Source organism: Thamnophis elegans, chromosome 2 (genome assembly GCF_009769535.1).
Source record: "Thamnophis elegans isolate rThaEle1 chromosome 2, rThaEle1.pri, whole genome shotgun sequence".
Classification (NCBI taxonomy): Eukaryota; Metazoa; Chordata; class Lepidosauria; order Squamata; family Colubridae; genus Thamnophis; species Thamnophis elegans.
Genome location: NC_045542.1, coordinates 112,809,892 through 112,836,910, shown reverse-complemented (window position 1 = coordinate 112,836,910; position 27,019 = coordinate 112,809,892). Strand labels below are relative to the sequence as shown.

Below are 27,019 nucleotides of genomic sequence, written 5' to 3'. Positions count from 1 at the left end.
GGATATCACACATCTCCCTTCTTTACCACATCACAAATGACACCATCCGACAACACTTTGGTGTGGCACCAATTTATGCAGAAGAAGAGAGAAGGCCGGTTCAACTGGTATGGACATGTCCAAAGAGCAGCACTTTCAGTTGCCAAGACAGCCTATCTGCTAGAAATCAATGGTCAGTGACCTCGTGGGCGTCCAAAACAAAGATGGTGAGACACCACCAACAAAGACATGCAAACCGGGGAGATGCAGCTGACCGCGCAAAGTGGCATTCAATGATCCAAAAAGCAGACCCTGTACCTGTGGGAATATGCTAGGAAGCATAATAATTCTGGGAGTTGAAGTCCACACAGCTTCAAGTGACCAAAGTTAAGCAACACTACCTAAGGCAAAGCCGAGTGAAATCTGATTACACTTAATTGCAAACTCTGTGGACCACTCCTGAACCCGTTTTTGGGCCTCCCCTAAAATAAAGATTTTTTTTAAAAAAAAAATCTTTTCAGGGGCCCAATGTTTACTTAAACCTTGCAGTTGTTTTCAGAAATCGTGGGAGCTTCATCACTGAAAGTTTTCAAGAAGAGACTGTCACCTGCCAGAAATGGCGTAAGGTCTCCTGCTTGGGGAGGGATGGGGTGTGTTGGACTAGATGACCTGCAAGGTCCCTTCCAACCTTGTTAATCTGTTAAAGGTGACGAAGTCGCCAATTTCACCTTTTGTCAAGCTGAGTTCTGGCTTCCACCCACTTTTAAAATAACGCACTCCCTGGAGGCGGCATCAGATGCGCACCAACCGGCAACAGAAGGGCCGCCCCTCTGACCAGCCTTCGCTGTTTCGATGCGCCTACGAGGAGTTAATAGGAACCAGGAAGGGCCCTTTTGAGAAGGCGGCGCATCAAGGTCCTTAAGTAAAAAATAATAATACCGGCCGTGATCGGCGGCGGCTTGTTTCCCCGTTAGCGGGAAGTAAAACCACCCCGGGATCATTTTGATCGCCCGGAGGGACCGCGGTCCAGCTTCCTCCAGCCCGCCTCGCCGCTGAGGCAGGGGCGGCAGTCTGCTCTCGCCGCCGCTTTCTCTCGGAGGAGGAGTCCCGGCCGGCCCTTTGCTTGGCGGGAGAACGAGAAGATGACCCAGGCAGAGAAGGGTGAAACTGCCGCCGCTGCGGCGGCCGCAGAGAACGGGAAAGACAAAGAGCGCGACAAGGAGAAAGAGCAGCGCGGCACCAAGAGGCCCATCGTCCCCGCCGCCGTGCCCGACTCGTTGCAGGAGGTGAGCCCCGTGGCCGGCGCGCAAGGATCGGCATCGCCGTCCCCGCCCGGTCCTTTCCAACGCCGAGGGTTCGCAGTCGGTTTTTCCTCCACCGAGACAGAGTTGCAGGAAGCCCCCGGCAATGTGGAAGGGTTTCTCGGCAGCGCTTGGCCATTCAGGCCTGCTTTTGTTGTTGTTGCCTTAACAGGGGCTGTCCTCCCCCCCCCCCCCCCCCATGATTGTATTTCCCTAGGAAAACACCCGGAAGGCCTCGGGCGCTCAACTAGCCTGGGAAGCCAAGCATCAACCCGGAAGCAGCATGGGCTTCCTCTTAAAGATATATATAAATATCGATTGTAGAGCCTTAAGTGAGTCTGGAGGAGAAGCCTTAACTTACTGTAATGTTATTGTACCACTGCCTGCACAAATGTAGGGTGGTGTCCCCCACCCCCCATTTCATTTATAAGTACAATGACCATATTTTTTGGGTGGGAAAATCAAGGAGAAACATGAAAAAGGGTGTAAAATCTGGAAGAAGTTTATAAGAATAACTGTTTGTAACTTAGTTTTACAACGGAAAATGCAAGACCAAAACCAAGAAAATAAATAAATCTAAAGGACACCTTTCTAAAATAAAAGGCTGCCTCTTAATATAATAGAAGATATATGGTCACTGTATTTATAGGTGTGTGGCACATTTGAATTATTTCTGGTCATATTTGTCCCTTGAAGAGATACCAAGTAGTCCTTGACTTACAACCATTCATTTAGTAACCATTCAAAGTTAGAACTTAAAAAAGGAACTTATGACTTTATGACAGTTACAGTACCATGTGATTGTGACATTCTGACAAGCAAGGCCAGTGAAGAAGTCAGATTCACTTAATCATGCCACCAACTTAAGGTAAAAAGGGACAAAACTCACTTAACAACTATCATGCTTAGAAACAGAAATGTTGGGTTCAATTGTGAGTCGAGGACTACCTGTACTATCTAACCTATAGCATTTGCTTTAATGTGTCTCTTGAGTCACTTGATGCTTGGTAAGAATAAACTCCATTGAGACCAAGTATTAAAATACTATATATACAATCTCTCTTGTGTGTGAATATTGCATGGGGACTCTCGCACAAAAAAATTATAGGATTTTAAAAATATTTATTTTCTCCAAGGTTTAAGATTCTCCGTGGAATTTATCAATTGGTGGCATCATGTTATATCTGTGTACTTAATAGTTTGCAATGTTACAATGTAAGACTATTCAAAAGTAAAACCTATTCAGTAGAGCCATTTCTAGATAACTGTACATTAGTATTGATCGGCTCTTCCACTCTCCCATATTTAGGCACACATATATGATTTTTACTTAGATTTGTATAAGGAGGTGTGCAAGTATACTATACTTTTTCATTGCTTTTAAATCAAAAACTTTTTATTGATATAAAGGGAGTCTGCAGTAAAACTGCGTAACTCAAAAACATAGGGTAGCTTACAATGGAATAAGCTTAATTTATATTGTCATAGGAAATTGTTTTCAAAATAAAATAGGGGCTTGTTTTATTATTTTTAGCAAATCCAGAGCAACTTTATTATTGTGATACATCCTGGCTCAACGACTTTAAGGATTGGAAGAGCCACAGATACCCATCCTGTTAGCGTCCCTCACATCATCGCAAGAAGACATAAACAACAAGGACAAATCTCATACAAAGACAGTTGGCTTCTAAGAGAAGGACTCAACGTAAGTCTTCAATAGTTCAGTCTTAAATGAAACTGAATCAGTTGTTGCTTATATGAAATACATTACTTTCATGGCTTGTTCTTGCATGCTAAATTTGTGCTGTTATCCAATCCTCTCATATCTGCGCCTGTGACTTCTACTTGTGCACTGTGCCTAACAAATAATGCAGGGGGGGGATAAGTCTTACTCATGCCCTGTAGGCTCTTTTGCGGAATACAAATGGCTTTTATTGAATTACCATCATCAATAGGATATAAATAGATTATTTGTATGTTTTCTAAATGAATGGATACTAAAGTTTTGTTACATCATCCAGTTTCTAGATATGGGAACTAAGTTTTTTATCCTTTGACAGCAGCACATACTTTGTCAATAATGTTATTTCTGCTGTAGGGAAAGCTCTGAACTTAGACCATAACAGTCATCTTGTCATAGACTACTGCCCACATAAAACTTTGATAGCATCTTCTTGTTACTAAATGAGTGTAATGCTCTGGGCCGCAGGGGTCTGAAGTATTACCATATTTTTCGGAGAATAAGACGCAACTTTTTACCCCCCAAAATAGGGTGAAAATCTGGGTGCGTCTTATACACCGAATGTAGCGCCACTCACCCGCTCCATGCATCGCATTTTCGGGGGGTTCCATGTGGTGGGGATCCTCACTTTCACATGGAGCCCGATTCCCAAAGCTGCCTGGGGAACTGCGATGAAAGCCTTTTCAATGAAAGCATTTTTGGGCTGTAGGGTCCCCTCCCCGATTCCAAAAAGGACGTGTGCAGAGGCCAAACAAGTGCATCATGTTTCAGGTAGCAGGCGGTTCCAGCATGCACTGCCTCCTGAAAATGCTTTCCTTCCCAGTTCCCCGGTGCACATCGCAGAGCCACGCGCCCTCCTCCTTGGCTGCTGGCCACCCAGAGTGCGCAGGCAGCAAAGGAAACTACGTTGTGGCCGCCACTGCCTCCTGCCTACGTGCCTTGAGGAGGTTGAGCAGCAGCAGTGAGATGTTTCCCTGCACAGAACAGCCGAGAGAGAGAGAGAAGTGGTGGAACTGCCAGACTCAAGAAAGATGTTCGGGCACAATTTGGGGGTGGCTGGTCGGGCAGGGGATGGGGCAGGGTGGGGCATGCATCTTATTCAAGTCTGGCAGCTCCACCACTTCTGTCTCTCGGCCGCTCTCTGCAGTGAAACATCTTGCATAGTAAAGAAAAACTTCTCATGAAGTTTTTCTTTATTGTGCAAAGTTTTCCCTGCAAAAACCAACAGAGAGATGCAACGGAGCTGCCAGACTCTATTAAGATGCGCATTTCACAGTGGGGCACAATTTGGGTGTGGAAGATGGGGCAGGGGATAGGGTGCTCAGCATCCTTGCCAGTGGCGAAGAAGTACCCCGGGCACTGCTGGACTCTCCCCTCGCTCATTGGGGCGGGGTGGTGAGGGTGCTGCCTCTCCTCTCATGTCGGCTGTTATCCAGGAGAGGGGGCACGAAACTATGGTCGCTGGCAGTGACACTTAAGGGCTTGGGCAGTGTTCTCCAAGAAGTGGCTGCAGGGCACCCCATCCCCTGCCCCACCTGCCACCCACAAATTGTGCCCCATTGCGAAATACGCATCTTAATAGAGCCATGGTGTGGGTTTCCTTTGCTGCCTGCGCACTCTGAGTGGCCAGCAGCCAAGCCGGCAAGCCGACAATCGACCAGCTGCCTCTAATCTGCCTTCCCTGTGTCCGCGCCTGGCTCCTGTGCCTTTGCCCGACTGCACTGACCTCTCGCTTTTCTCCCTGCCTCCTCCAGCCGACGGTATTGGTCATGAGAAAACAGGCGGCTAGTCTGTAGAGGAGGAGGTGGGCATGTGGCTCTGCGATGTTCCCCTGGGAACTGGGAAGGAAAGCATTTTCAGGTGGCAGGGCGTGCTGGAACTTCCTTCCACCTGAAACATGATGCACTTGTTTGGCCTCTGCACGCGCCCTTTTTGGAATTGGGAAGGGGACCCTATAGGCCCAAAACACTTTCATTGAAAAGGCTTTCATCGCAGTTCCCCAGGCAGTTTCGGGAATCAGGCTCCGACCAAGGCAGCAAAGACTTTAGCCGGATGAATACTGATGGATGTTGCCGGGAAACAGGCAGAAAGGTTTTTTTTCTGATTTTCCTCCCCAAAAATTAAGGTGCATCTTATACTCCGAAAAATATGGTAATAAACAGCCTAAAATCCAATAGCCAATATATGTATCTAAATCCTCCACCTGATTGCTGAAACAAGGATTTTATTTAGAAGAAATTTCCTCCATATTAAATTAGGGTCCCTGGCAGTGGTGGGTTGTAGGCAGTACATCCCGGTATGGGCGTACCAGTGCCTGCTGGGAGCACCGGGTACCATTCCAGTACAGTGCTCCGGAGGGCCCCTTCCAGCCGTCGTCCTTGCTTGTATGTGAGCTCTTCGGCGCATCTGCCTATGGAGCATATGGCGCCTGTGTGACCTTCCGCCGAACAGCTGGAGCATTGCGGAGGCATTGCAGAGGTAAGGACGCATGCGCGGGCGGCGCACGTGCATGTGGGAGACGCCGAGGCCCATTGCACCGTACCAGTTGCACCGGGATCCGGAACCCACCACTGGTCCCTTGCTACGTCAGTTCCAGCAGGTGTAATAATAATAATAATATCACAGTCATCAGAGGTTCCTATAGGTTACCACCGAGAAAGCCTTCCTGAGTTCCCAGATACACATGGTTCACCAAGATAGGCAAAGTGAACAAAATGAAAGGATACTCTTTATTACCATTCTTCACTCATAGCATAGGGACTTTCCTATTTCTCCAGGTGGTTGAAGTGGCATTGGTAGCAGTAAATATGCTAGGATAGCCTACGGGAATAATGAAAGGGGAATATACCCTGCAGTTAGTTTAATTATTGACAGCAGAAGTTACATTTTAAAGAGTTAACTTCCAATTCTTTAATCATCACACAACCCCAAAGTCTCAGCCCTGCTATAGAGCAGAAGCAGGCACATCTGGATAAATATTTGGCTCAGTTCATTTCAGCAATTATTATAGTGGTTTTGGCAATCTGAGATGACAAACTAATGTTGCCCAGTCCATCTTCATCATCTTTAGCTGGAGGTGTTGGTTCTGGCCACATGATCATTAGCCCCTCTTTCATCTGGTAAGGCCTACTTTATCTGGGAGAGATCACCATTTTTGCTTTTAGTTGCTAAATCTATAAATCAACAAATTTTTAAATTTCAATTTAAGAATTGAAAAATGACATTCATTTGTTGCCTGCTTTTTTTTTAGCCTAGATATCAATTTACCAGTCATTTTATGGAGGATAAAATGAAATACAAAATGTGAAAGTTTGAGTTTTTATATAATGGTATAGATTTAAAATTAATAGCTTGTTGGTTGTAGATTGTTAGTTTTTGAAATACTGATATAAAATAATTAGTTCTAGGCTTGGAAGCAATCTAAATTACTGACTGATTTTATTTAGAAACCAGAAAGTACAGAACAAAGACAAAATGGGCTTAAAATGGTTGACCAAGCAATATGGTCTAAGAAGATGTCAAATGGTGCCAGACGTACACCTATATCACCTGATCAGGTACCTCGTTTATAAACTGTTGTTAATACTAATAGCAAGTTTTAAGGAGAACCAGTAAAGTCTGATGAAATTTGAAAGCTCATTGAGAGGAAGACAAATGGTCATCAAATCAACTTTGCAGTAATTCAGCTCTTTAGACAGAGTCTATTAAATATTAAGTATCACAGATAAATAAAAAGATCTTTGAATGAAAAGACTTTTGAGATCAAAGACTTAAAACAGCTGTTCCAAGTGGAATTCTGTATGTTGAACTAGCATCATTGTCAAAAAGATCTCTGTCAAGTAGTGCCTAGTAGCTTACATAGACTTTCGGAATATGTGGTTTAATTTGATACTGTTTCAGATATTAAGGCCTCAACCAGTGAGGATTTTATAGATTAACTTCAGCACTTCAAATTTGGCTCCAAAATTAATTGTGAGGCAGTAGTAATAATGTATAAACAGTAATTGAGACTAAGAATTTCCAGCACTAAAAAACATGATTATAAAGTGCACCATCACATCATCACACTACGTAGTGATGGAAGCACTAGGACTTTTAGTTGCCATTCTTAAGCAAATCCAATGCTTTCATGAAGCATGACATGGTCACCGTTTCCAACCTTCTACCAGCTTCCCCATTAGTTTTGCTTGTTAAAAAGCAGTGTAGAAGGTTGCAGATGGAGATCATGTGACCACAGGACACTGCAACCATTGTAAATATGAGAATCTGTCATAAATACCTCTCGCTCAATACTATCATAAACTTGAACAGTTGCTGAAGGATGGTCATAAGTGAGGACTATCCTGTATTTTATCATATTTCACAATCAATTCTCAGTCAATATCTACTCACCATAGTTTAGACTATATTTAGGAATATACATGACTTTGGCATTCAAGTGAACAACCCTGCATTATTAAAGTAAATATTACTTTTTGTCTATGGTATGATTCTTTATTTTTAAGTGATTTCTTTAAACGTTTATTCTAGATCCGATCTTACAACAGACAAATGCGACCTGCTATTTTAGATCACAGCTCTGGAGCAAAATGGACAAATACTACTCATCACCCAGAATATGTTGTTGGTGAAGAGGTAGGGCTTCTTTTTTCCTCATTCCATTAAAGTTACTTGTGTAATTTTGATTTAAAAGTTGTTAAACTCTATGCAACTTTAAGAAGTCTATTTTGACTTTATGCAATCATAAACTGTCTTTGCTTGAAGGCAAATGCTTGTTCCAGTAAGGATAAATGATTCCATTCTGTCTGCAGTGAGATTCCAAGAACATCCCTTTTGACCATTTCCATCCATCCTGTCCATTCTTAGGTTTCTTCTATTTCTCTGAAGCTTTCCAAGCATAATTCATTTCTTCGAATCGATCATCTACAAACGTCACATTCACAAAGCATGTACATTTCTGTTTTCCAGTTGTTGCCTCAAGGGGGCAGTTGGTCTTCATTATTTCCTCAACAAGTTGCTTGATCTGGTAATGTTCTCCAAAACCATAGTTTGAAATAAATATTTTTATTCCAGCCTATTCCATGTCTGTCTAAAGAAAAGAAAGCGCCACTTAAAGACTGGCAGACTTACACAGCATTCATGCTTTCGTACTTTCTGAAACAACTTTTTGGAGGCAAATGTAATAAAGGCACAACAGTGACATTTTTCAAAGAATTTCAAGCTCAGTATTCATTAAGTCTGATTGGTTTTGTGACTATTGTCATCCAAGAGTCAATTAATCTTCCCCTCCACTAAGGACAGGCAGAGATCATGCAATCAAAAGTTATTCTTTTCCCCAGTTTCAGCACTGCCGTTCTCATTTACTTCCTACTCTGTTCTGCCTTTTGGGGGGAACCTTTTTTTTTTTTTTTTCTCGTTCCAAAAATTTTTTATTTCATTTTCATTTTCATTTTATACAATCACTTATATACTGTGCAATTAAAAAAGCAATAAACACAACTCATCTTCTATTCCACCATGGAAAACCAACATAACACTTCAATCCTCCATACACCCTTTCTTCTCCCCCTCCAACTTTCATTTCTCCCCTCCAGCATTCCCCTCTTCTACTTCCCCATCCCCCTCAGACATTCCTTTGTCCCCTTCCCTCCATCTCACCCTCCTTACATTCCCCTCTCACTCCCTCTTTACTCCTCCCTCTTCTTTCCCTCTACTCCTCACTTCGGTGTATTTCTACTATTCATTAATCTATTCGATTTGTATTTTACACTAAAATTGGAAAAAAATAAAAAAAAAAAAAATAAAAGGAAAAGAGAAAAAAAAGAAAAAAAAGCAGCAGTATACAAGTGCATTCTTATTGTTTTAGAAGTTGAGACTATATTTCCACCCTCCCCCCCTCCCCCCCGTAAACCCCCCTCCCTTACCCCCTTCCGACTTCCCAGATCCCATACCCGGCATAGCTCTTTATCAAACACAGTCTGGAGTATATTAAAACCAAATATATTAGAGATTAAAAGATAAAAAATAAAAGGAAAAAGAAAGGAATAAAAAAGAAAGAAAAAAAAAGAAAAAAAGGGAAAGATCAATAAACTCTCTACCTTGAGCTCAGCTTCCCATCATTATTAAAACTTAAACAATGTACATCATTCCTAATCTCAGTTAATTTCTTACTTGCAGGATTTCAAACTATATTGAAACCAAATAAATTGATCAAATGGAATTCTACTCTAGCTAGGGGCCTTATCTCATTATCTAAATATCTGTCCATTTCCAAACCTTTAATTTGTCCCTTTTACCCTCTATAAAGCAATTTAAACACATCTCAAATATTTCTCTCGGTTTCCTTTCCAACTCTTCTCCTCCTGCCTCTACCCATGTCCATATATATATTTTATTTTCATCCGTACTCCTCTCATATTTGCTCCGCCTTCCTGCAGACTCCCTGGGTATATCCTTCCAAACATTATATTCAAATGACAGTTTATATAAAAATCAGCTTGCTTTTTGGCTCAAAATAAACTCTAATTACTACCCTCCCATCTGCACCGCGCTTCCCAACTCCATTCAACCTAAACCACAATCCAGAAACATCACGATCTCCGCCCTCCTCACCCTAGAGAATGAATCCTGAACAATTTATATAAAAGTTCACAGTTATCCATCAAGTCTTTTTTAAGTCCCGTACAATATATTTTCCGAGGAAATCAGCATCACTTCTTTCAGCCTTAATGTCTCTTCATCGGTATACAACTATATCATTTTATACAAGACAGAGATCACAAAATATTATTCAAATTAAAAATTAGGCTAGAAACAACACTAGAATGTTAATGTTAAAAATTAAGCAAATGCTTTGGAAGCATAACTAAATCCTTGTTCTCTGCTCTTCTGCCCTTCCGGAGGGGGACAGCGATACCTCCCGCCTTGTAGCTGTGTGCTTTGTTGTTTCTCTTCTACTTCTCCTTGTCTTTCTCCAAGTCCGGGTAATTCAGGAAGTCCCGCCTTCAGGATCTTGTAATAAAAATCTCGGGCTTCCCAAACAGAGTTGAGGCGATGTTTTTGGTCGTCAAATATAACTGTAATACCAAATGGCACTTCCCATCTATACTGTATCTGAGAATTTCTGAGTTCTTTAGTTAAAAAAGCATAGTCTCTCCTGGCTCTTAACATTTGGGGTGGTATTTCTTTAAAAACGATCAAGTCCTGTCCATCAATTCGCAGCCTGTTATTATAAAACTCTTGTAGTATCGCATTTCTGGATTCTCTTGTAGCAAAATATATAATTATATCTCTCGGAAGCTGTTTCTGTTTTGCTGCCCACGAATTATGGCGGTAAATTTTTTGAATCTGCCAATCAAAGTTGAGTCCCGGACTTCCCACCGAACGACTGAAAGCCTCAAAAAAAGTCTGTTTCAAATTCTCCTGTTCATTTTCCCGCAATCCCCTAACTCTTATTGCAAACGCAGTCTTCTTATAATTTGTCATAACAAGTTGTTTTTCTGCGTTTTCAACTTCCTGTTGCAGCATTTCAATTTTAGATGTCAGGTTAGAATTAGCTTCTTCCAAAATCTCTAGTTTATCCTCCATTCCAGCAATATAATCTGTCATTACAGTAATAACCCCGATCATATCCTCCTTTGTTTGAGCAATCTTGGCATCAAGTTTATCACATAAGTCAGAAATAAGTTGCTTCATTTCCTCTCTAAATTCTTTAAGAGTTTCAAAAAGAAATTCTTTCGTTACCAAGTCTCCAGTAGAGGGCGTAGAAGGCAAAAGCTGCGGCTTTATCGCAATTGCTTGGCATGTATTGTTGAAAAAACGTTTAGATTGCTTTGACTTCGGAGCCATTATAAAAATAAAACAAACAAACTCTCTGCTCAGCTTGATTTAGGATAAGATACTTTCAATAAACTTTTAGCAGTTCGTAAAGAGAAGCCTTCAAGAAAACAGGGCTGGTTAACTATGTCGTGTATCAAATGCGGAAGCTATAAAATCGCCATTTTGAAAAGCAGTAAAACAAAGGAGTTTTTTATAAAATTGAAGGTGGTATTTTGAATAATAATAAAAAGGGTTCTCAGGAATGGTCACTGCTCGGATTGATTTTAAATACTTAGTTTCAAAAATTTGCCCTGAGGGGGGGGAAACCTGCCTTGAGCTGAAAAAAAAACATCTGAGAAGATCTGGCCGGAGTAAAAAAAAAACCCAGCTTTTGTTGAATCCCCTTCTCCGCTCACAGCCAAAAAAAAAAGCTGTGAACTACAAAGAGGATTCTAACGACTGAGTTCCTCCCTGCCTCTTCCTTGCCTGAAAGAGGAGATATCTATAGATCTTGTAGATATATGAACCAGAAATCTGAGGGCAGCTCCGTTGAGCCACCGGCGACGGCAGACCCCTCCCCCGGAAGTCCCTTTTGGGGGAACCTTTGTGGAGTGTCTATGTATGTTTTTTTTACTTCTTTATTCTTTCATTTTTTATTCTATTTTATGCTTCTCTGGCCATTGTGGCTTATAGTGCTAGTGGCAAATAAATGCTCCTAACTTTGGAAGTCAAAGGCAAATGTATTCACCAGGAAACCCAAATAGGCAAAATATTATATATTTTTAAATATTTTGTAATTGAGCAGTGGTCATTTGTACATAATGTATTCCTTTCTGTTCTCTCTCTCCAATTAAAAAAACAAAATATGGGGAGTCCTTGAGTTATAATCACAATTGAGCCCAAAATTTATGTTGCCAAGAGAAACATTTGCTAAGTGAATTTTGGCCCATTTTACAGCCTTTCTTGCCATAGTTGTTAAGTGAATCACTGCAGTTGATAAGTTAGTAACATGGATGTTAAGTGATTCTGGATTCCCCATTGACTTTGCTTGTCAGGAGGTCACAAAAGCATTGCAACCGTAGAAATATGAACCAGTTGCCAAGCATCTGATTTTAGATCATGTGACCATGGGGATGCTGCAACGGTTGTAAGTGTGAAAAACAGTCATAAGTCACTTTTTTCAGCACTGTTGTAACTTTGAACGGTCACTACATGAACTGTTGCAAATTCAGGATTACCAGTGGGTTTTTTAAAAAAAAAAATTGGGTAGGTAGCCACATTAGAGTTTGAAGGTGGATGTCATTTTAGACTTAATTACATTTTGAGTAGCACAAAGAAAGAGAAAAAGAAGATTTGCCCCAAAGGAGAAAAAGTTGATCAGAGGAATGAAACATGTACAGATAGCTACAGTTGCAAGAAAAAGTATGTGAACCTCTTGGGATTATGTGGAGTTTTGCATGAATTGGTTATTTGCTACACTGAAACAGTTTTGTGGAGAGGAGTGGTCCAAAATTACTCCAGATCGTTGTGCAGGTCTGATCTGCAGCTACAGGACACGTTTGGTTGAGGTTATTGCTGCCAAAGGAGGGTCAACCAGTTATTAAGTCCAAGGGTTCACATACTTTTTCCTCCCTGCACTGTGAATGTTTACATGTTATGTTCAATTAAACCATGGCAACATCTAATGTTTGTGTAGTATTATGTTCAGCAGACTGTGTTTTTCTATTGTTGTGACTTAGATGAAGTTCAGACTACATTTTATGACTAATTCATGCAAAACTCCACGTAATCCCAAGGGGTTCACATACTTTTTCTTGCAACTGTACATAATATTGTGTTTTCAATCCATATTGACTCTGGTCCCTTCCCACATCAGCTGCAGCCTCAAATTGGCAGTCTGCCATATTTACCCTAGTATGATACGTGTAAATTCAAAATATTTGTGATTAAATTTTGCATGAATTTTTTAAATTTATATTTAGAGTTGCAGGAGAGAGATGGGCGGTGAATAAACTTAATAGTAAGTAAATCCTTAATATTAAAATATAAATATAAAAGTTAATATTACATATGATAACACCATCAGAATTAAAACTGTTCCTAATTAATAGAAATTGTGTTTTGCTTGTTTCTTTCTATCCTTTTCAGGCATTATATGTTAATCCTCTGGACTGTTACAATGTTCATTGGCCTATTCGGCGGGGACAGCTGAACCTCCACCTAGGACCTGGCGGCTCCCTTACTGCAGTTCTTGCTGATCTTGAGGACATTTGGTCGCATGCAATTCAGAAATATCTAGAAATATCTCTGAAGGATTTGAAGGTGAATCAAATGAATGTAACAATGACAGTCAAGTTTCTACCATTACGGTAGTCCTCGACTTACAACAGTTCCTTTAGTGACTGTTCAAAGTTACAACAAAACTGAAAAAAAGTGACATGATCATTTTTCCAAGTTGCAGCCTTTGTAGCATCCCCATGGTCATGTGATCAACATTCAGATGCCCGGCCACTGCTTCATACTCATGACCGTTGCTGTGTTCCAGTGTTGTGTGGTCCCATTTTGCAAACCTCTGACAAGCAAAGTCAATGAGGAAGCCAGATTCACTTAACAACAAGGTCACTAAATTATCAGCTGCAGTGATTCACTTAAAACTGAGGCAAGAAAGATCGTAAAATGGGGCAAAACTCACTTAAGAGATGTCTCACTTAACAACATAAATTTTGGCCTGAATTGTGATCGTAAGTCAAGGATTACCTGTATTACTACCATTAATATACCCTGAGGTCACATACCATGTTCACTTTCTTACATAGTGCCATCCTCTAGATTATCTATAATAATAATTTATTTGATTTCTGTATATGTATATAATTTCAATTTATGACTGTTAAGTGGCCTACAATAAAACAAATAGTATACAGAATACATAGCGTAGCAAAAACACATACACCATCTTGCTCGAGTTGAACTAAAGCCTAGTGTGCCCCATCTGGCCTTGGCAGCCTCAGCGCAATGAGATGGAGCCACCATTTTGCAATTCAGGCAGTTGATGGGATGGGGGGGGGAGATATATAGCTGAGTATCATTAGCATATTGATGATATCTCCTCCCAAACAGTTGGATTATTTCACCCAATGACTTCATATAGATGTTAAACAGAAGAGAGTATCTGTTTAACTGAAGAGTTAAACTCTTCTGAATACTGAGCCCTGCAGTATCCCACAAAGGAGAGACTGCCAGCTGGATCTCCCCACACACAAACACATATCAGTGGTCGGTTGCCATTGTTTTTACTACTGGTTCGCACACGTGTGAGGCTTCTGCACATGCACAGAAGCTTTGCGCATGCACAGAAGTGGGTGGGCGGAGCCTCCCGCTGCCGCCACTACTGATTTGCCCAATCTGGGCCAAACAGGGAGCAACTCACCTCTGACACACATTCCAATCATCACCAACTAGACTGACCTGGCTATCTAAATTATTTTATTTCCTGGCTATCTAAATTATTTTATTTATTTAAATGCTGACATTAGCATTTACCAAAAAAATAAACCTGGGATATTTCAAATGCCTGTTGTTACTTAATTGTCAAATGGGATGGTCATTCTGTCACATGACAAGTCTCTTTTTCCCCCTTTGTTCAGTATTACAGATGTATTTTACTAATTCCCGACATCTATAATAAGCAGCATGTGAAAGAAATAGTAAATATGACTCTCTTGAAAATGGGCTTTTCAGGTAAATAAATCACTGTAAACTGCTACCGTGATGTTTTAAATTAATTTATGTACTTCAGTCCCAATTGTTTTGTGAATTTGAATTATCTTTGTGATTCCTGCCATGCGTTCATCTAGTGATAAATCCATCATTTTCAGCTGCCAAACTGAGATGCAAGTCTGGCTACAAAGATGGAATGATATTGATTTAAACCTATCTAGAGTATGTGTAGGCAGTATAAACCTTTTTTTCACTGACATAAGTCTTCTTCTTATTTACTTACATTACCAAAAAAAAAAAAAAAAATCTGAAGTACATTCTACATTCCAATAGCAATTTCTTAAGAAACCACTGAGGAGTTGAAGAGTTCATTTAGCTGTTTTATTGCTCATAAAACAATCTTCTTAGACTTGAAAGTTTGCAAAGGTTCAAGGGCATTCATGGATGGGTGGTGTTGGACTTTGACCTCTTGTGCCCACATAGGGATTCTAGAGTAAGCCCCCCTTTGGCCCCTCCCCATGCATTGACCTTTTCTTTCCTACACTTTATAACATTTATAAGGGGAAATCACCTGTTTCCTCCCTAATTATAATTTTTTATTTGTCAAACACTATGATTCACTTTCCCTCTTAGTTTATCTCTTGGTTTCAGGATAGCAGGACTCTGCCATAAAAGCAATTTATACTATGTACTAACCAACCAACCTATGTACTATGTAGGTGAGAGGGCCATCAATATCAAGAGACTCAGAGTTCCTTTTTGTCTTTAATAAATGGGGAAAGGATTGAGCCAGTTCCATCCTTTGGGCACCCTAAGCTGATGTCCCACATGCAGAAGTCTTAAGCAACCACAGACTTAGAAGCAAAGTTAGCCCAAATGTTCTAGCAGCTGGAAGAGGCATACAAATATACCAGGGGTGGGTTCCTGTACCAGTTAATACCGGTTCGCTTCGTGTGCATGCCACACGTTGCTCGCGCATGTGCACTTGACTGTAAATTGTTCTGCGCATGCGCAGAAACAAGCCGGAAATGGCAGAAAAGACCGGGGAATCATTTCAGGGGCGTGGGAAGCCTGGGTCGCTGCCGATTCTACGACCCAGGCCAATCACCACATCACTCAGGCCGAACTGGGAGCAACCCACCTCTTAAATATACAACTTGTTTCATGAGTTAGGTTATCTCAGTTTTATTCCTCAGCCTTAAATTAGTTGAGTTGTATTGTGCGCGCACACACGCACGCACACACACACAAATCCTGAACGTGATTTTCAAATCTATTTCCAAGAATAGAAGAGAAAGGCAGCCTTAGACCTAAAAGACACATCCTTTTTTAACAAGTTATACTTTGAAAGCCAAAGTTTATAGAAATGTTGGTGGTTAGTTGGAAAATAAGGAATGGTGAAATACAGATAGTTTTCCTGGGTAAGTTGACCAATAGGCAAAAAACACAGGAGGAGTCAAGCACCTTTCTAATTTCTTTGACAATGACACATGAGAGTTTTATAAAATGGGATTTATATATTGTTCTGCACTTGTACGACAAGTGCAAAGGTGTCTTTGTACAATAGAAATAGTATATAGCAGTTACGGCATCCTTTTGTTTTTAGGAATAATAGTGCATCAAGAATCTGTATGTGCTACTTTTGGAAGTGGTTTAGGCAGTGCATGTGTCGTTGATGTGGGGGATCAGAAAACAAGCATCTGCTGTGTTGAAGATGGGGTTTCACATCATAACACCAGGTAACAATCAAAAGTTGGGAACAAACATTTTACAGACGTTTAATGTTTTTAATAAAATGTAACATTAGTCCAGGCCAAAGGAGTCGTAATTTATAACCAATTGTCTGGTGTCTCTTTGAAGTTTCAGTGGACCTCCCCAAAACTACTAATCAATTTGAAGATCCAACTTTGTCCTCCATGGTCATTTGACTGCATTTTGGGCACTTGCAACCAGGCTGCATTTATGGGCATGTGCAGGGCCCTGCTGTCACATGACTGTGATTTATATTTTTTGCCAGAATCCAGTGTTTACTTCTGGTTTCCGGCAAAAGCCATTCCTTAGTGAATGATTGGTTTGCTTAACAACGGGTGCAAAATGATAATAAAATTAGGTCTAGTAATCCACTTGATAACCCTCATGATTTACATTCTTAAATGCAGGACTAAACTCATGTTGTAAATCGAGGATTAACTGCATTTTATAAGGCCCTTTTAAGTAACTTTTAAAAAAAATCTTTCTTAAATATTCTTAAAAATCACTGCAACTTTTGTATTGGAAAATCAAGATTAGTACCCCCATGTTGCTACACCAAAGTTCATATTTGAGCAAATAAATAATTGGATTAATAATCATGGCTATGTTATTTCTTCTAAATGTTTTAAAATTTCTTTCAAGTTAAATAGCTTCTGAAAAAGCCGATGTTCTGACAACTGTGGGCTTTCCTCTTTTTTAAGGTTACGTCTTGCATATGGTGGCTGTGACATATCGAGATGTTTTTATTGGCTTATGCAACGAGCTGGGTTTCCTTACAGAGATTGCCAGCTAGTTAAGAAGACAGACTGTCTTCTTCTCCAGCACTTAAAAGAAACGTTTTGCCATTTAGACCAGGTAAGATCTAAAACTGTCAAGCTCTGCATTTTTTTAGGTCAGAGATTGAGGCATTTTAAAATGTATGGGCAAATGCAACTGAAAGTTTATAAAGCTAATGTATATACAGTTTATGACACAGAAAGAGAGAAGAAAGAAGACATTATGATGGCTTAGTGGTGAACATGGTCACCTCCCACTTGGAAGGTTGAGAGTTCAATCCTAGGTAGCAGGCAGATGCTTTACTCCTAGGGCACAAAGTAAAAATATCTGCTATGAACTCCACCTAAGTGTCAGGAAGGGCATCAGCCAGTAAACTCTCAGCTCCATCCAGTTATCTGACTATACCCTGTATTAAGGAACTATAGGGTCGAAAAGGGGGTGGGGTGGGGGGAGAGAAACCAGGAGACTGGGCAGCTGGATGATTTTGGACTAGTTGCTCTCTATCAACCCAAAACACCTTATAGGGTTGTTTTGTGGAGAAAATAGGAGGAAGGAGTTTTAAATACATGTTTGCTGTCAAGAAGGGGTGGGTGGGGGAGGAGGATATGGCTCCCAGCTGCAAAATCATTGCTAATGCACTTTTTTAATGTTCTCAAAAGTTACATCACAGAAAATATTTTTCACAGTTACTCTTTAATAAGTTTTTAAAGTTAAAGATGGATTCTTTAATAAAGTTTTAAAAATGTCTTCTTTAATTATTACTAGCTAAGCTATTAATCTGGGAAAACCACTAGTAATAATTATTCACTTACTTGGCTATGATGCTGTTGTGGTTCACCCAGAGGCCTGTGCTGCTGGCAGCAGAATCGGACAGTGAGGACGTTGGGGAGGAGCATGGGCCAGTCGTGGAGTGAGGAAGGCTCGGATGACGGCTCTGCATTGGAGGCAGAGAGGGGGCCAGGGCCATCTGGGAGTTATATGCTGCCTCTGGAGCCTCCAGAGGTCAGATATCAGCGAGGCAGAGGAACCAGGGGAGCCTATTCCCAGTGCACGCATGTGCAGAGCTGCCAGAAGGCAAGAACAGTTAAGACAAAAGGGACAACTCAGGAGTAAGGCTTGGAGATTATTGGCTCCTCCCAAAAGACATAAAGAAGGAGCAAAGGCACATGAGCCTTTGCAGGACTCAACTTTGTTCGTTCTGGTCGGTTTAAAGTCTGAAGCTCCGTTTTGACTCTGTGCACCCTGTGGCCTTGCAAAGCTACTTGCCAATTAGGTCTTTGGCAGCATGTCAAGGGAGATAAAGGTGGGTGCGTATCAGCCTTATCCCGAAGACTTTGGCAGACTTCTGTCAGACTCTGTACAAACTATTTGTGACTCATTACGGGCTGTGATGAACATAATTCACAGCCGTTGAACTAAAAAGAGGGTTTTGGGGACTAAGCATGTGCTTTTACTGTCTCAGGAAGCCTACGTCAGAACAGATGCCCTGGACTTACTGGACTTAGTCTTCGTAAACGTCAACGTCCACAAGGCAGTGACCGTTGCATTGTGAAGGCCAAAGGCAGAACGTCACGGATTACAGAGTTGTTATCCGTGTGTTGTCCTGCCATTGGATTCTCAGCTTGTTTCACGGTTCCGTCGCCACAGGAACCAACACTCCCCATTTATCCGTGGCTTGTGACCGGCTATGGTTTCCCATAGGCTGGGTAACAGATGCCTGAGTTACTTTTGAGAGAGTTGAATTCATTTAAGTTACACTTCAGAGAACCAATTTGGTTTAATGGTTAAGGCATCAGATGAGAAACTGGGAGACCATGAGTTTTAGACTCCCCTTAGATCAGAGGTCCCCAACCCCAGGCTGTGATCCACTGACGGGTTGTGGCCTATTTGGAACCAGACCATGCCAGCAGCGTGCATGCACACATGTGCACATGTGCACACCACTTGTCATTCACACAAGCCAAACTGTGTGCATGCGTGCCAGTCTGCCACTTGTGCAGCCCAGTTCCCCTCTTCCCCACCCCCATCCCAAACCAGGCTGCCAAGCTGCAAAGGTTGGGGACTGCTGCCTTAGATAACAAGCCAGCTGAATGATTTCCAGGGCTGAGCCATCACTTTGCTCAGCTTTGGAAAAGAGGCAACGGTAAACCATTTTTGAAATCTTGCTTAGAAAACTACAGGGAATTGTCCAGGTTCTCCGTTTAATGACTTGAAGGCCCCAAATGAACAAAAACCTACCCTGTTCCCAGAAAATAAGACTTCCCAGATAATAAGCCCAATTAGGCTTTGTGCACATACACTAAAATAAGTCCTCCAAAATAAGCCCTCCCTGAAAATATGCAACACAGCAGCAGCCATGAAGTGACCATGCTCGCCGCCTCCTGCACCTCAAAAATAATAAGACCTCCCCAAATATAAGGCCAAGTGTTATTTCGGGGGTCACAGTAGTAACACTTCAGTGTATTACTTCAGAGTATACACTCATCGTTAAATCTATAAAATACTTATACTTCTTTATTATTAGGATTTATCTGGACTGAAAGATATGAGTTTCAAGTCCGTCATCCAGATTCTCCAGCTTTGTTGTATCAGTTGCGCTTAGGAGATGAAAAGTTACAGGTAACAGACTGTGAGATGCATCCGTTATAGTACTTTGAACAAAACAGAACATTTATTTTGTTTTGAGCTTTAAATTTAAAAAAAGTTCTATTACAATTTCCTTTCTATCTGTTTTACATTGGTTCAAGCATTGTATATTATGACGATGGGAAACAGTGAAAACTTGGAAAGTGCTACTGTATTCTTGTTTATTACTCCAGGGTAGCAAGATCACATTGGATGGTAGTCCATGATGAACTCTGTGCTACCTACCATCCACCATAAATTGTGGGTATTTTGCCAAGGACTATATTTGGATTTTTAGAAAAACATTAAAATAATTTTTCTTGGGAAGTAATGGGAACATAGCTCTCTTCTGACTAATTAGAAAAAAATTGTCTTCTTGCCCAGTATTCTCATTTAGGGGAATAGCTTGCATGCAAAAGAGATTTGCTGGCCGCAAAAAGGAGGATTTACAATATCCTTCATTACTGTGACAAATAATACTGTGGTTCCAGTTTCCTCTATATCTTCAGCTTTGAGAGTCAATTAACTATTGCCAATAATTCATACATTCTTAGTCTTGAATTACTTCCTTCAGTTTACCACAGAATTCCTCTACTGCATCTGTAGAGTGCATAAAAGTTTATGTCATCTTGAACTCCTCTACAAAAAGTGGGCTGTAAATCTAAAAAATAACCGTTTCATTTTGAGGGTGCTTTTATTAGTTATAATATAATAGGAGGAAAATAAGAGAAAAGAAGCCAAAAAATCTCTTCAGATTGTACAAATCTTTCCCCTTTTACTAGAAAAATAATATTAAATATTTTGATCTACATATTCTGCTGAGAGAAATCTTTAATCATAGGTTATTTAATTGTAACCCAACTGCAAGAAGAATGGATGGATGAATCTATAGATGAATGTTGACAATAATTTGAAATTCTTATCTTTCACAATTAGGCTCCAATGGCACTATTTTATCCAGCAACGTTTGGAATTGTGGGTCAGAAAATGATAGTTTTACAGCACAGGTCTCAAGGTGATCCTGAGGACCCCCATGACGAACACTATCTCTTAGCTACACAAAGTAAGCAAGAGCAGGTGTGTGTGCGTGGCTTTCTCTCTCCTTTTGATTCCCCCCCCCCCCCGTATACAATACAATGAACTCAGTGTCTCATTCTATTTACTTAACACTTCCTTTCCAAAATATTGGTAGATGAATTCTTTTCATATGACTTGCCATTCCCCACTAAGTTGGACTAGAATTTTTGTGTGCCCATAGTTATGTTAAAGAGCGGAGGTAGTGCAGTGGTTAGAGTGCAGCACTGCAGGGTACTTCAGCTGACTGCTAGCTACAGTTCGGCAGTTCAAATCTCACTGGCTCAAGGTTGACTTAGCCTTCCATCCTTCCAAGGTCGGTAAAATGAGGACCCAGATTGTTGTGGGCAACATGCTGACTCTGTAAACCGCTTAGAGAGGGATGTAAAAGCACTATGAAGAGGAATATAAATCTAAGTACTATTACTATTGCTATGTTGACTAATGAAGTGTAGACCAGCAGAAAGTATCAGGTTATTAGGATGAGAATATAGTCAGATCAGGGCTTCTCAACTACATATGGTGGTTATAACATAAGCATGCTTTTTCAGCTAATACTTGTAGTTTATAAAGTAAACTTGTTTCAGCTATCTGTAAGGTTCTCTATGATTAATGCACAGATGTCATAAGAAACTGCACATAATTTAAAATAAAAGAAGACAATTTAGAAAAATTTGTAATCATGCCAAAAAGGACAAGAGTTATTAGTTAGCATAGTCTTTCTATGTGTAATTGTGCCTGTGTGCTTATATGTACGATTATGGTATTTAACTATCCTGAATTATAATCACTATAATGCTTTAATTTGTTTTTGTTATCCAGATACCTTTTTTCCCCAGGTTTTTTTTTAAAAAACTAAAATCGATGTATAGGATTCCTGTTTTGAAATTATAGAATTGAGTTGAATGGATGTAATTATTGGCTACATATCAGAGTATAGGCAAGAAGAATACCCTAACTTTGCCAATTCTAGCTGAAACCAATTTTTGACTTATTCCCCCTCCCCCAAATATATGATACACTAGTATATACCCTGCCAGAAGCCACATCAAAAAGTAAGGATATTGGGGGGGGGGGAATCCACGCAGTCATATTAATTGAATTATTTAAATTATAAAACAAAGTACCCCTATGTATACAATTATTGATGTCCCACTTCCATCAAACTTTTTCTGTCAATAACATAAAAACATAGAGGTACAAATGCATACATTCACCCAGCGTGGGAGAGTCGAAATAATCAAGATGGCAAGCCTGGCAATATCCAATATCACTTTTAAATGAATAGATTTTACATATATGTATAGGAGGGTATGCCCCATCTTCTACCATGTCTGTTTTGATTCCTTTCCCCCCCCCCCCAACATCGCCACATATCCCCCTCTCCTGTTAGTACCATAGCTAGATGAAAAAGGATGGGAAAAAATGTAACTGAACAGGGAAAGAACAAAAAGGAAGGAAAGTCTTGTTTAGGTATGAGGGAAAGGGTTACCATTCACAACACTGGGTTGGGCAACACTGGCAACTTTACGACCTATGGACTTCAACACCCAGAATTCCTGAATCGGGTATGCTCTATACAAATCTTCCCACCCAGGCAAATGCTAATTACTAATTCATTTCCAAAGGTATAACAGAGTAACAGAATAGAGTAACAGAATTGGAAGGTCTTCTAGTCCAACCCTCAAGCAGGAAACCCTATCCCATTTCAGACAAATGATTGTCCAATCTCTCTTTAAAAACTTCTAATGTTGGAGCACCCACAACTTCTGGAGGCAAGTCATTCCACTGATTAATAGTTCTGTCGGGAAATTTGTCCTTGGTTCTAGGCTGATTCTCTCCTTGATTAGTTTCCATCCATTGTTTCTTGCCCTGTCTTCAGGTGCTTTGGAGAACAAGCTGACAACCATTAGATATTGGAACACTACTATCATGTCATCCCTAGGCCTTCCTTTCATTAAACTAGACATACACAATTCCTACAACCGTTCTTCCTATGTTTTAGCCTTCAGATCTCTAATCATCTTTGTTGCCCTTCTCTGTATTCTTTTACTTTTTAGCAGCCACATCAGTAATCATTTGCAGCTCATGCATTTATTTCAACAGCAACTTCTTATTGGTGAATAGAAAAGCTTGTGAAATTGTTGAGAAATTATTGAGGGTTTTTTAATGTTGTTCTGGATTTTTGTGGTCAACTACCTTGATATATTAAAAAAAGTATTAAGTACTTCACAAAGCAATACTTCAATTGTATGTTGTCAGTTCTCAATGGAATAGATGCCTGTGGTTTGGGATGGGAGAGTCAATTGCAGCAGAAAATACAGTTTCTTGGACTTTTTACATTAAGAATTGGGTCTGACTAATTAAGAAATAAACTTGAAGGGAGGAAATAGGTGCTCTTCAGCCTGAGTTATGGGCAGGATTTGTGCTTGCTTTTATTGAGAAATAATCTTATTTTCCTTTTTTTCCAGTCTGCAAAAGCAACAGCTGATCGAAAATCCATGACCAAGCTGGGTGGATTTGATGGAGATCTTCGAGGCCAATCTGCAAGTGCTGAAAATATTTATCCTTCTGAAGTGGATTTAGGCAGTTCTCATAGTGACTGCATTATTGGTGGAAATGAATCTGAAGAAATGCTAACAACTCACATGTCCCGAAAATCTGCTGTATCTCAGTTTGAAGGGAAAGCTTTGGGCCTTGACAAAGCAATTTTGCACAGCATTGACTGCTGTGGTAAGAAACTATATTATTTTGTGTGATATGCAATACTAATTATTGTAGGCAAGATTTATGCTAATCACAGTAGATTTCATCCATGTGTACAAAATACTTTTAATACTTTTCCAATTATTGTATTAATCATTATTTTTCTAATGTGTTTGCTAAAGTTTATTTATAGTTCTTTCATGTGTACTTTTCTAGCATCAGATGATACCAAAAAGAAAATGTACAGTTCAATCCTTGTAGTTGGAGGTGGCTTGATGTTCCACAAAGCTCAAGAATTTCTTCAACACAGAATTCTCAACAAAATGCCTCCCTCTTTCAGGAGAGTTGTTGAAAATGTGGAAGTCATTACAAGACCAAAGGTATCTTTGTATGGATTTATGCAGGTTTTCAAAAGGGAGAGCAGTTAGGGGTAGGAAATGTGAAGGAAGGAAGTAATTGTTCCATTCAGAGGGATGTTTCACCCACAGTACTGCTGTGAGCATAGGTTGTGATGACCATGTCTCCCAAAGGCTCAGTTGCAGCATTCAAGAGTTTTCTAGAATTACCGTGTTTCCCCAAAAAGACAACATGTCCTGAAACTGACCATGCCAGATTTTTGCGGTGGGCAAAAATCTAAATTCCCCCCTGAAAATAAGCCCTAGTGAAGGAGTGGGTTTAGCCAGAACAGGGGGCAGCTCTTCCCTTCCCCGGTCACCTCAGGACTTCTTGGCCCCTTAATCAGATCAGCTGGGCTGCTCCATTCACAAAACAGCTGATTCACGGGTGCCGTTCAGCCCTCTGCCTCCAGCAAACGCCGGTCACTTTTGCAGCCAATTGCGGCTGCAAAAGAAGCCAGAGGCCAAGCAACATAACCCAAATGCCTTATGCCCTCCTTACATAACGGTGATAGTCACAGCTCGCAATTCCGTCCAGGGAACAGGAAAAGAAGGCATGGAAATCAATACACCTGGGACATCAGAAGAAGCCCTGTGAGGAGCCGCTGCTGCTGATGTGCAGGAAATTCCCCCCCTCCCCCCGCAGATTGTCCTTTTAAAGCGGAGTTTCGCCAGGATGAAGATGACACAAACGCCGCCTTCAGCCACCTCTTCGTCCTGGTGAAACTCCTCTTTGAAAGGACGATCTGCAGGTGGGAGGGGTGAGATTTCCTGCACTTTGGCAGCAGGGTCTCCTCGCAGGGCTTCTTCCGATGCCCCAAATGTATGGATTTTCATGCCTATAAGAGGTCGCTTCTCACCTGCATATTCACATTGAAGGCTCGAATTGGGGCGTTTTTGCAAACGGCTTGAAAATGTGGAGGAGGATATTCTTGCCTCTCACCCTGTTCTGAAGGTCAGCACAGACTGAAAACCTGTTTTCAGTCTGTGCTGACCTTCAGAACAGGGAGAGAGGCAGGAATTACCACCACCCCCCATACACACAGATGTTCAAGCCGTTCGCAAAAATGCCCCATTTCAAGCCTTCAGCATATTCCAGGATTGCAGCATTGAAGTATCGAAATGGGGCATTTTTGCGAACGGGTTGAAAATGTGGAGGGAGATTTTACTTTCTCTTACCCTGTTCTGAAGCTCAGCACAGACTCAGAACAGGATGAAAGGCAAAATCACCCCCCCCCTTTTCCTAGCAATCGTTCTTTCCTTGGGATCTCAGCGCAGACGCACATCTCCCAAATGCTCTATCCGAAGCCTTCTCTGCATCTGTGCAGAGTTCCCAAGGAAAGGATGGTGTGTGGGTGTGTAAGAGAGAGATCCCTACACACACACACACACACACACCCCAGGCAGCCACATCCCTCCACTAACCTGCTTTCCTGCTCCATTCTCCACTGCCACGTGCAGGGCAAGAAAAGTAGTTTGTGGGACTACTTCCAACTTCGCGAGATCTTTTTTTTGCGAGAACTTGGAAGGTATTTTCTGGTATTTTTTTTTTACTATAGGCACACAGTCTACTTTTCTTGTCCTGCACGTGGAGCCAGAAAGAGCCCCCCCCCCCCCCTGGCGAGACCAGAGCAGTACAGTCAGCTGTTCTGCGGCCAGCAAGCAGGGCAGGCGAAGGCCAGGATGCAAGGAGTACTTGGGTCATTGTGACCACAGGCAAGCAGGCGGTGGGATGGAGAGGGTGGGGCTGGTGGCCTGCTGCTTCCTGCACCTGAAAAATAATAAGACCTCCCCGAAAATAAGGCCAACCCCTTATTTGGAGGGTCAAAAAAAATAAGATCCTGTCTTAGTTTCGGGGAAACACGATACCTACCCATGGCAGTTGAATGTACAAAAGTATATTTGTATGGGAATTGGCAAAAAAATTATACATACACTTGTAGATAATTATTACTTGTAGCACCAGTTTCATTATACTAATTGTATTGAATTAGTCTATGATAAAAATCATGCACTGGCATCTATTTGACAATTGAAGCAATGACAAACTGTGGACTAGTCGGCAAAGTACAATATGTTTCCCAAAAGTAAGTTGGTTCTATCTGTTCTTTTAGAGACTTTAGAATTTATCCGTTATTTGTAAGAGTTCAAGGAACTAGATCATGTTTAAATTTTAATCGTATGATATTTTTATATCTGTTTAATATTAGGACATGGATCCACGTCTGATTGCTTGGAAAGGTGGTGCTGTTCTTGCCTGCCTAGATACAACACAGGAGCTCTGGATTTATCAACGAGAATGGCAGCGTTTTGGTGTTCGTATGTTACGTGAAAGAGCTGCGTTTGTGTGGTGATCCAGTATTATTTAGAATAATAAAATGTTTCTTTGATCCTTAATTTTGTCTTTTAAATAAATTAAACAGATTAAATTGTTTCCTCTGGAATCATTTAAAAATGAGGCATAATAGTATTAGTATTAAAGATTTCTCTAAACACTTTCCTTTGAGTGTTTCTCAAACTTGCAACATTAAAATGTGTTGACTTCAACTCTCAGAATTCCCAAGCCAGCCATGCCATGTTTCCAGAATTCCCTAGCCAGACAGCCATACTGGTTCTGGAATTCTGGGAGTTGATGTTTACACATCTTAAAGTTACCAGGTTAGAATAACACTATTCTGGTTGAATATTTTATTATGATCTTAGTGAAATCTGTGACAGAAAATACAAAGCAGTTTTTAAAAAAACAAAACAAAAAAAAGAAAAACAAATCAAAAACACAACCAAGATGTGCACACATTCAGGGCACCAGACCTGGGCACCTATTGGAATAATGCCAGTAGGCAGAACTGGTACAGAGATTGCAGCTTTCAAACTTCCTGGCTACTAACACACATTGTCCAAGCATCTACAAGCCACTTTATTTATTTCATTAAATTTAGATTGACTGGCTCCAAGGCAACTCCGGGTAACTCACAATTATATACCTATTATCACTTTCTCACACAAAAACAGACCCACCTAATATTATGTGAAGTATATTTTGGAAATATCTTTTAATTCCCCTCTTAATTCCAAAAACCTATACAAGGGAACCGTATTTTCTTTACCCAAATCCTGGAAGAATGCCATCA

The 27,019-nt window shown here is 40.8% G+C and overlaps 1 protein-coding gene across 1 annotated transcript; it reads left to right on the top strand.

The window, feature by feature from the left end:
- The first annotated feature begins 800 nt into the window (after positions 1-800).
- Positions 801-26,407, top strand: ACTR8 (actin related protein 8). Its single transcript, XM_032211208.1, is given in 14 exon segments — positions 801-1,265; positions 2,815-2,985; positions 6,468-6,578; positions 7,552-7,656; positions 12,988-13,161; positions 14,487-14,580; positions 16,166-16,298; positions 17,013-17,166; positions 19,613-19,631; positions 19,634-19,707; positions 20,650-20,790; positions 23,259-23,520; positions 23,710-23,873; positions 26,099-26,407. Coding segments are annotated over 14 exon segments (1,890 nt in total). The 5' UTR covers positions 801-1,121; the 3' UTR covers positions 26,243-26,407.
- The last annotated feature ends 612 nt before the right edge of the window (positions 26,408-27,019 follow it).